The following is an 11,166-nucleotide window of genomic DNA, read 5'->3' as shown; positions in this document are numbered from 1 at the left end:
GCCAGTTATGAGCTGCAGAGTGATATGGCTGCTGGCCAAATTTTGAACTAATAAACTAACATCCGTCATTCCTTATTGGAAAAAGAATGTGCAAAGCACTGGATGCGTTTCCCCATCACTTACTTCTTTACAAAAGTGTAAACAGAAAATTTAATTAACATTAAATTACAACACTAGGTGTCGTATGCATTCAAGTAAAAACTGTGCTCTGCTTGTTAATGTCAAAAGAATGGCAAAATCATAAGTTAAGAACTCTAAACATCAAACCTGTGAGAATCACTCCTAAATAGTCACAGGTTTTAACAAATATAGGACGTTTTGCCAAGATCTCCTGAAGGAAACCAAAATTCCTGTAGGTGAGATATTTTAATCCCAGATTTGAACTGACCAAGCTGAACTGTGACGGATATTTTATCCGATTTTCAGGGGATGATCAAAGTACTGTATATACGAAGAGGAAAGTTTTAACTGAGTAATGACTGATAAGTACAGCTGAAAGTGGGGACAAACAATATTATAGACAGCAGTAATGCCACGACAAGAGAAACAAATAGGTCTAAAAACATGCAACAGCCCACTATCTCTTTGTAATAAAAAAGCGACGGTAGGGTTTCACTTTGTAAAAGAGCTGCTTGGGTGTTGTCTAGGGGAAAGAAAGTGCGTCTCCACTGGGTAACTCCTGTAATATTTCAAAGTACTACTTCAGGGTGGTAACCAGGTGGATACAAACCAGGTTTCTCTATACATATATTTTTCAACACCTTAGCGCCCATGCCATTTTTTAAGATTGAAGAATTTTTATTGCTTATTAGTGACAGAAATCAAGTAGTAGATAAGCGAAGTTCCCTGAGCCAAGCTTCATCGACCAGGGATGTAATCTACCTGAATCCCCAGATTCACAGCTCCATCCATTAATGTAAAACCTAAATTAGATATGTAAAAATACAAACATATATAACTGTTGACTTTAAACCTTCTTTCTGCAGTATCCAGTCCACCACCAGCCATGTCATCTGTAGGAACTGTTCCCATTGAGATGGCAGCTCTGGGCAGACCCTTCCAGCTGGGGATGCTGTATGACTGCCGCAGAGACGCACTGATCCCAGGTAAACCTACAGCACAGCAGACACAACTACGCACTGTTCCAGCTGGGCTGCTGTATGACTGACACACTGATCCCAGACATTCCCACAGCACAGCAGACACAACTACACACTGTTCCAGCTGGGCTGCTGTATGACTGACACACTGATCCCAGGTAAACCTGTAGCACAGCAGACAACTACACACTGTTCCAGCTGGGCTGCTGTATGACTGACACACTGATCCAGGGTAAACCCACAGCACAGCAGAAACAAATACACACTGTTCCAGCTGGGCTGCTGTATGACTGACACACTGATCCCAGGTAAACCTGTAGCACAGCAGACAACTACACACTGTTCCAGCTGGGCTGCTGTATGACTGACACACTGATCCCAGATACACCCACAGCACAGCAGACACAACTACACACTGTTCCAGCTGGGCTGCTGTATGACTGACACACTGATCCCAGATACACCCACAGCACAGCAGACACAACTACACACTGTTCCAGCTGGGCTGCTGTATGACTGACACACTGATCCCAGGTAAACCTGTAGCACAGCAGACACAACTACACACTGTTCCAGCTGGGCTGCTGTATGACTGACACACTGATCCCAGGTAAACCTGTAGCACAGCAGACAACTACACACTGTTCCAGCTGGGCTGCTGTATGACTGACACACTGATCCCAGATACACCCACAGCACAGCAGACACAACTACACACTGTTCCAGCTGGGCTGCTGTATGATTGACACACTGATCCCAGGTAAACCTGTAGCACAGCAGACACAACTACACACTGTTCCAGCTGGGCTGCTGTATGATTGACACACTGATCCCAGGTAAACCTGTAGCACAGCAGACACAACTACACACTGTTCCAGCTGGGCTGCTGTATGACTGACACACTGATCCCAGGTAAACATTCCAGATGAAATCTATTAATTTAGTGCCAATATATAATATAGGATTACAGAACACAATTTTAATCTTATCTGAATTTCATTGACATGTCCTAAACTCTCCTCACAGGTCTTTTTAAGCTTCTCGCTTCATGACAGTTAATTCTTTCACAGAAGCTGTCGAATCACAGGATTAATGAACTTCTTTATTACATCAGTATCTCTCTATATGAAGCTTAGTACTGAGCAAACCTCTTTGACATTGTCCAGTGTCAGGAGCATTAGGTAATCAACCCTGACTCTATTGCAGCCATCACGCTGTGGGACCATAAGGAGCTACAGAAGAACACCAGTGTGCGCTCCCAGAATAAAACTGAGCTCAGGGTCTCTGCCTCAGACTCCATTGATGACAAAGCTTCGGCCCTGCAGGTGGACGCCTCACTGAAGGCCAGTCTTCTGGGGGGTCTTGTGGAAGTGGGAGGAGCCGCCAAGTACTTCAATGACAAGAAGAAATCCCACAGCCAGGCCAGAGTCACTCTGCACTACCACACCACTGTCAGGAAAGAGCAGCTGACCATGAGTCACCTGGGCCGAGGGCAGGTGACCCATCCCAGTGTGTTTGAGGACGAAATGCCCACCCATGTGGTCACAGGTGTGCTGTACGGGGCTCAGGCCTACTTTGTGTTTGACAGAGAGGTGTCTGAGGGAGAGAACAAGCAGGAGATCGAGGCGAAACTGAAACTCACCATTGAAAAGCTGAAACGAATCTCAATTAGTGGCAAAGCCTCTCTGGAAATGACAGAACAGGAAAAGACCGCTGGAGAAAAGTTCAGCTACACATTTCACGGGGATGTTCAGCTGGCGACAAACCCGTCCACTTTTAAAGAGGCCATTGAGGTCTACAGAGCCCTCCCGACTCTGCTCGGAGAAGGAGGAGAACACGCTGTGCCCATCAGGGTCTGGCTGTACCCGCTGGTCAACCTGGACTCCAAGGCTGCTAAGCTGGTCAGACACATAAGCAACCATTTTGTCACACAGGCACAGACTGCAGTGGAGAACCTGGATGTGATTGAAATGCGATGTAACGACTTGCAGAAACACACAGTTTCCCAAACCTTTCCTGACGTCAAAGGAAAAATAGAAAATCTGAAACAACTGGTCCTTCAGTACAAACTGAATTTCATGGATAGATTAGCCAGTGTACTGCCAGCTATTAGGGGAGGTGAGAAAGATGAAGAAGAGTTCAGAGAGCTGATGAAACATCATGAAGACTCGCCTTTCAAATTAGACAGGCTTCAACTGTGGCTGCAGAATAAAGAAAGAGAAATGAAGGCAGTCAATGGATATCTTACTAAACTGAAAGACAGTGGTATAAATGTGCTGTCCACACAAGAGGAACTGGACCGGGTGCTGTTTGATCCAGACACTGAGAATGTGGTTTGTTTCAGCTTCACCTCACTCAGCCAGCCTGAGCCGTATCTGTCAGAGCTGACCAGCTACCTCAGACACCCAGAGAGCAGGAACACAGACACTGACACACAACAGACTAGCACAGGATGGTCATGGATAGTTTTATTTCATGGAATTATCAGTTTTCTGAAACTAATCTTTGACTTCCTTAATTTCAGAAGGGGCAAAGAAGAAAGTAGTGGTTCTAGTATGGAGCACAAAGGATGCTGGTTAGGCCAAGAGACTAATCAGAAGATTAAATTGTGTCTGAAGGCTTTCCTTGAGTTAGTGAAAATTAACAAGGCCCAGAAGGAAACTAAATTCTTTGTTGATGCTAAACAAGATGACCAGCGTCCCGGAGCGTGTATCTTCCTGTATGAGGGTGGGGATAATGAAGGTGTGTATTTTGAGCCCCCATCAAAGTCTGGCAACCCTGAGGTTCACACAGTGACACATAACACTGTGACAGAACAGATGTCCCCCCACAGCTCTGCCACACTGGAGCACAGGGTGGGATATAAACCCAAGCAGCAGGAAGAGTGGGAATCTGTCACTGTCAAAGACACTCAGGACACTGTCCCTGTGTCAGGGCTGCAGCCTCACACTGAGTATGAGCTCAGATCCACAGGAGAGGGCAAGCTGGGATACCCCGTGAGCAGTGACATCAAAACGTTCAACACTGTGATAAACTTATGTACCCCTGGAAAACCCTCAGCTCTCCAGGTGTCTCCAACTTCCATCAAAATAACCTGGGAAAATCCTTCTGCTGATGGAGAGGGGGTCAGCATACTAGGATACATCATTGAATACAGAGAGGAAGGAGTACAAGGCAGTAAGGAAACATCTGATCAGTGGCTGAAGAAGAAAACTAACAAAGAACAGAATTCATTTTCTATTGAAGGCTTGACAAAGAAAACATCCTACAGAATCAGAGTCCGGTGTGACTGTGGGGATCGTGGGACCAGCGCACCGAGTGATGAAGTGGTGATCACAACAGCAGAAACACCTGTAAAGCGAATTACAGGCGACCCCAAGAAGTGCACTTTAATGAACAAGGGCAAACCTTCGATTTACAGGCTTAATCTGTCTAAAGATAAACGCAGTACCTGTCCCAAACTCAGCTTTGGAAAGCCAGCAGTGAACAGTAGAAACAGAACGATCATGCTCCTGGGAGCGACGGGCTCAGGGAAGACCACCCTCATCAACGGGATGATCAACTACATCCTGGGAGTGGAGTGGGAGGATGAGAGCAGGTTCAAACTGATACATGAAGAGACCAACAAGACACAGGCTGAGAGTCAGACCTCTGAGATCACAGCCTATCAGATCCACCACAGTGAAGGGTTCAGGGTTAGCTACTCTCTCACTATTGTGGACACTCCAGGGTTTGGGGACACCAGAGGGATCGGACAGGACAAAATCATCACCCAGAAGATCAGAGACTTCTTTTCTGATAAGAATGGTATCATTAGTCTTGACGCAGTGTGTTTTGTGGTCCAGTCTGCTTTAGCACGTCTCACACACACACAGAAGTACATCTTTGACTCAATTCTCTCGATATTTGGAAAAGACATTGCAGACAATATTGTAGTTCTGGTCACCTTTGCTGACGGGCAGCCTCCACCTGTTTTAGAGGCCATCAAAGCTGCTGATGTCTCTTGTGCCAAACTGAAAAATGACACCCCTCACTATTTCAAATTCAACAACTCAGTCTTGTTTGCTTCTAATGAGGGATCAACAGGAAGTTCACATCAGAGTATGTTTGACAAAATGTTATGGCAGATGGGTTCAGAAAACATGGATACATTCTTTAGCTATTTGAACACCATGCAAACCCGAAGTCTGCAGCTGACAAAGGAGGTCCTGGAGGAGCGCAATCGACTGGAGGTGACAGTGGAGGGGCTGCAGCCCAAGATCAAAGTCGGACTGACGACACTCAATGAATTGGAACAGACACAAGAAGCATTGGAACGTCACAAACACTGTATAGAGCAAAACAAGAACTTTGAGTATGAAGTAGGGGTCACAGAGGCAGTAAAGGAAGATATCTCTGAGACTGGAAACTACATCACCAACTGCCAAGCGTGTCATATCACCTGTCACTATCCCTGTCAAATTCCTGATGATAATGATAAGAAAGGTTGTTTGGCAATGGATAATGAAGGAAACTGCAGGATTTGTAAAAAGAAATGTGTCTGGAGTGTACATTTTAATCAGAAGTACAGATGGGAATACAGAACCAGAAAAGAGAAAAGAACATATGAGGATCTGAAAAGGCAGTTTGAGGACGCAAAGGGGAAAAAGATGAGTGCAGAGGAAGTTGTCAAACAGCTTCAGAAGACATACAGAGAGGTACAGAAAGAGGTCTTACAATTAATTGACAAATTGAGTCGCACTCTGAAGCGTCTGAAAGAGATCGCTCTGCGGCCCGACCCTCTCAGGACCCCAGATTACATTGACCTGATGATACAGGCTGAGGAGCACGAAGCCAAGCCTGGATACCTGGATCGCATCAGAGAACTACAGCGAGTCAGAGAAGGAGCTGTGATAGTGCAGAAGGTGGCCAGTGGAGAGATTCTGCTTCCACAGGAAGAGAAGACTTTGAAAGAGTGGGTAAAGGACGGTGCCTCAGGGATGTTACTGTAACGGCGAGGCTTAATAATAAGAAAGAATTAAGTGTTCTGGGCTTTCCCAAATGAGGCCCCATTTCTCTGTTCATCTCTGTGGTGCAGCCACAGAGAAACTATTCATGCAGGCTGATTTAAGATGTTTTCTTTTGATAAGAAACAAGCTCCCAAAGGGGGATGCACTTAGCTAAGCCTGGCTATCATGATCAATGGTCATCCATTGGCGCCTATCTGTCTAGGGAGTGCCAGTTGGACATCTGGACTGCATTACTAAGTGTCAGGAGTAAGTGACTCATATCTCACCTTGATCAACCAATCAGGGACTGGTAGGGCCGAGTAACCCACGTGGGACTCTGATGCCCATGGAACTTTCAGCCAATCAACGAGCTGAAGTTCCTCCAGGTAAAAACAGGCAACACAGAGAGCCTGAGAGATTCAGAGAGATTCAGGGAGATTCAGTAAGATTCAGAAGGGATTCAGGAGGATTCTGTGGACTGTTCTAAAGGGAATTCAAAGGAGAATTCCAGGGCAGGACGGCCCAAGAGCAGAAGGCTCCCAAGGGCAGGACATTCTCGCAGCGCGCCTCCTGACCATCCTGAGACTCAGCCCGGACAACCACGGACCGTGTCCTAGTGCCAGAACTTTCCTTTGTTCTAAGAGTCTAGAGTGGAGGTTGCCAGAGAGTAACCAGCAGCAGGCCTCGTGAACAGGTCGGAACTGTGAACAGCTGAATCACTATTCAGAACTAGCTCTTCATCAGGAACGAACCGGTCCTCTTCCTGACTTGCTGGGACCCACAGTCATCTTTTCTCCTGTGCACAAACTTTGCTAGTTTAAGCCAACAGTGAGCATCAGCAGTGCACCGTCGCAAGCCGCACAGCACAGCCTGGCACCTAGCCAGAGAGCGCGGATTGGACAGCAACAGCCTGCAACTGTTTCTTTGTGCCCGCAGGAGATCTGAATCCCCAGAAATTGGATGAGTATTCAACTTCAATGCATTACTGCTCGAGAATTCAATTGTTATCGCAACCAGTTGATATCAATTTAATTCCTAAGAGTTATGTACTTGTTTTGAGTATCTAATGTAGAAGTTATAACCAAGTTCATTTATGAAACGGTCTTAATGAATGATATACTGAACGTATGTCCTCTTGATATGTGTAACACTTCGTAACTTCGTGAATATATATCTTTTGTATTCTGATAACCCTCTCGATAAGATCTGTTAGGTTTACATGCATATTTTATGTATTAATAAATGTATCCTCTTGTATTAGTACCTGTGTGTGTGCGTTGTTTGAGTTATGTCGCATGGTTGGATTCTAAAGCCATCAAAAGAATCAACTTTGTGATTTACTGCTACAATTAATAATTGTTTCAGTAAATGCCCAGACCCTACAGAACTGGTGCCTTCAGAGAGCCACTATGATTACATATTTGGCGTCCCTGAGCTGGTTTTCTTACATTACAAAAAGTAAAAAATAAGATAGGTTGAAAGCATACTATAGAAATTAGAATTAAGTGCATATTAAGTGAGAAATACAGGACTGACTGATGTTACCATATACATGTCCCCTTTCTAACATTCTGATAAAGATATTATTAAACTGAAAAGCAGCAAATGAAAGTTATTGTTCCATATAAGTTTTGGCACCATGCAAGTACATGTTAGTGAATACACCACAAGAAACTCATTTTGTTCAAATGCTTGACAGATGTAAAATAATTTTACTGGGATACTATTGAATTGTTACACTGATTATCTGACAACGGAGTTAAAGAGCATTTCTGAAATGTGTTTTCTTTTATTTTCCTGTTTTCTATAAAACATTGATGCATATTGTGTTCTCTGTGATCCTTTTTCTGTATTGATTTCATAGACAATTTTCATTCATTAGCCTGATTTCATGTTTCTTGTACTGTCTTTAAAGAGATGTAACCTTTCACGAAGAACAGCACAAGTAACCTTCTTTGTGCTCAGTGGTTTTAAATAAATCCAGTCTCAGTGAAACTGGAGTAATGCAATCTTTTATACTTCTCATCCAGTCTGTCTCCCGAACCACCTTTAAAGAGTCTCTCAGGTTCCTATGATTCTATTTAGGGAAAGGCTCCCCCAGCACCCCTCACTGTGCAGGAGAGTCACTGCACCCCCTCTCTGCTGGCCCACTGTCTCCAGAATGCTCAGTGACACAATACTGTCGTCCCTTAAGCCGCGTCGGGCTACAGGACTCGACACGACCTCTAGTCAGAGAGCATGTCAAAATTAACGACTGCAGCTGCGGAGTCTGGCTGCCTTTTCTGTCCCAGAGGGTGTCAAATCATACGACTAGGAATCGCAGGGGTGACTAATCACACGATTCCCTCACGACTTTTCATCCCGGTTCCACATCTCGTATCGCACCGCGAAGCTACCACAAGGTCTCCTCATTTTGTCAGCCAATCAACGTGGAGCAAGAGGAGGAGCAGCACACAAAGTACACAAACACGAAACGCCGAACAGACATCTGTGCTGGCTCCACAGTTCGACGAGCCTCTCCTCCATTTGCCCAGTCCAACACACTCGCTTTCCCTCTTTCCTTGCAGCCGCACTGTACTTCCACTTGCGCGCTCATTGGCTGTGACTGTCGCAGACACAAGAGCCCACCCCTGCGACTGGCGACTGGCTACGAGAAAATCAAACCTGTCTGAGTTTGTCGTAGCCAGTCGCAGAGAGTTGTAGGGGCTATTAAGAGCAATATGACTGAGTCCCTGGGGATGTCACACTACACAACTGACGGTAACGGGCGTGCACTGTGACTCTCTACAACTCTCTGTGGTTTTCTTACGATCATGTAAAGGAAGGCCACGACTGGAAATCCTAGGAACAGTCGTGTAGTGTAACGCCGGCATAAGACACTACCTGACTGCAAACTTTGCTTTCAAAGAACACCAATAGTACCCCACACAGGTCTGTCAGTATAAGCACGAACACCTTTATTTGCTAGTAGAGTGGGTGTCTTTTACTGCCCCCCAGTCTGGTCTAACCTCATGAGCAGTGCACTCACAGCTCTCTAGGTAGAGTCTGCTGGAGAGTGTCACTGCCCTGCGATGGGCTGGCGTCCTGTCCAGGCTGTGGTCCAGTCGAGAGCCCTGTGTCTGCGGGGCTGGGCTCCACTAAAGACTGAGCTGTTGCTGAAAGCGGAGGTACGGTAAGAAAACCTCCCACTTGGAACAACTGTCAACTCTTCTGTCAGAAATATCCATTTTTCCAATAGGGATTCCTCACAAGTAGAAAGGAAACACCTGTACTAAACTGAGACCTGTTTCATACCAAGTCTTTACAAATTACCAGAGAGACAGGCTGACAACACTGCAGATCCATCAACCGAACCACATGGACACATTTTAGTCTTGCTTGTAGAAATAATCTCTGTGTTTTTAAATAAGCTTCATACGAAGAGACACTGAAATAGGGACATGAGCACCTCAATTAGACCAAAGCACAGCATGTGACTGACTGGTCAAATCCTGACTTCCCCCGGCTAAGCGCCATAAAACACACTGGAGAAACAGGGTTATCGCTGTCCAGTTTACATCTTTTAAACTCTGAAGATGATCTCCGCCCTGTGGCCGTCTGGGATCCCTGCAGGAGCCTTTCCTGCCTTTATTAACAGGGTCCCCCTGTACTGTCTGTCACACACCCCTAAACTCGCACAAGCTGTTTCTAGAAGTTTACCTCAAAGCAAGATTATTGACCCAAATGGCTAACTTGTCCTTTGTATAGTTAAAACAACCTTCGAACAAAACGGTAGACATGTTACAATGAGTATTTAACACATGACAGGTGACTATATCCACAATTTATGTCAAATATTAGAAGTTATTTTGACTAACCTGTGACGCCCGACCTCAGCACAACAACCGGCCAGAGACGTTACACAGCTCACGCGCAAACGGGAATCTCGAGCAACGGGAGGCGGAGCCAACGCTAGAGCGGCAAACCTGCGGGCCAATCATCGTCGCTTCTCTCCAGTGTAGGCGAGGCCCCAGGCACCCGCCGAGACAGGTGATTGGCTGCGTGCTGGTGCCAATCACTCACAGGCAGTTTTGAAAACCCTCGAGCTTGCGGCGAGGCGCGTCTGCCTCCACTCGCGGGGCGCTGCGTTCCCGCTCATTTCCACCCGTAATGACGTAATAACAGGGGTGACCTGTCCCTTCTCTCTCGCCTCAGGGCAGTTTGAAGAGGTTGGCCTCCCCGCGGACGGCACAGACGACGAGTTGGCGCTGCGCTTGGGCGGTTCGTGCCGATGTGTAGTGACCGCTGTGCTGCTCTGGTTCCCGGGATATAGCGCCTTGTTTTTTCGCGGGGGGAGAGAAGTCACTCTGCCCCCCCCCCCCGACACACAACGGCGCAGGAGAACTGAACCGGTAATCAGGAGAGCGTGTCCGGCGGCCTTGAACGCAGGTAACCCCGCCAGGACTTTGGGGTAACACCCCTACTCTTTTCGAGAAACGCCCTGGGATTTTTAATTTTTAATTATTATTATTATTAATGACCACAGAGAGTCAGAACCTCAGTTTTAGTGTCCCCCGTCACTATACTGGGGCATTAGGACCCACACAGACCGCAGGGTGAGCGCCCCCTGCTGGCCCCACTAACACCTCTTCCAGCAGCAGCCTGAGTTTCCCAGGAGTCTCCCATCCAGGTAGCCGGGAGCTGCCGGCTGGTAGAGCTACTTGCACCATATGAGCGCTGATTAAACGGCGAAACTGCCGCCTGTTTCTTGCAACACGACACGATTAGCAGCCTCCCGAAAGAAGTAGACCGGCGCCCTCTAGTGGCTACATATACTGCTACCAGTACTGCCCTGGGCTGAAAACCACCAGCGCAAAGGAAAAGAGCCGATGAACTCAATTCAGCCCCTATTTTTTTTTTAGATACAAGTTTATATTGCAACGCTTATGGCCGTCAGTGGTGTGTAAGAACCGGCTTACCGCTCTTCCCTTCCCTGTGATAGCAGGACTACAGCCAGTGGGCTGTAGAGAGATCTCTCTTTAGCTCAACGGGCTGTGTCCCACATGCCTGGAGACCTCCGAGGTGCAGTAACAGGTCTC

General features: G+C 46.6%; 1 protein-coding gene across 1 annotated transcript; it reads left to right on the top strand.

Moving 5' to 3' along the window:
• Nucleotides 1-998: 998 nt before the first annotated feature.
• On the top strand, nt 999-6,091 carry LOC148674081 (uncharacterized). Its single transcript, XM_088627150.1, has 2 exons — nt 999-1,106; nt 2,307-6,091. Exons 1-2 carry the CDS (start codon nt 1,007-1,009, stop codon nt 6,089-6,091), a joined length of 3,885 nt encoding a protein of 1,294 aa, XP_088483276.1. The 5' UTR covers nt 999-1,006.
• The last annotated feature ends 5,075 nt before the right edge of the window (nt 6,092-11,166 follow it).

This window comes from Lepisosteus platostomus, chromosome 3, assembly GCF_059453375.1.
Source record: "Lepisosteus platostomus isolate fLepPlt1 chromosome 3, fLepPlt1.hap1, whole genome shotgun sequence".
Classification (NCBI taxonomy): Eukaryota; Metazoa; Chordata; class Actinopteri; order Semionotiformes; family Lepisosteidae; genus Lepisosteus; species Lepisosteus platostomus.
Note: the sequence above shows the minus strand (reverse complement) of the source record. Positions and strands in the feature narration are given on the sequence as shown.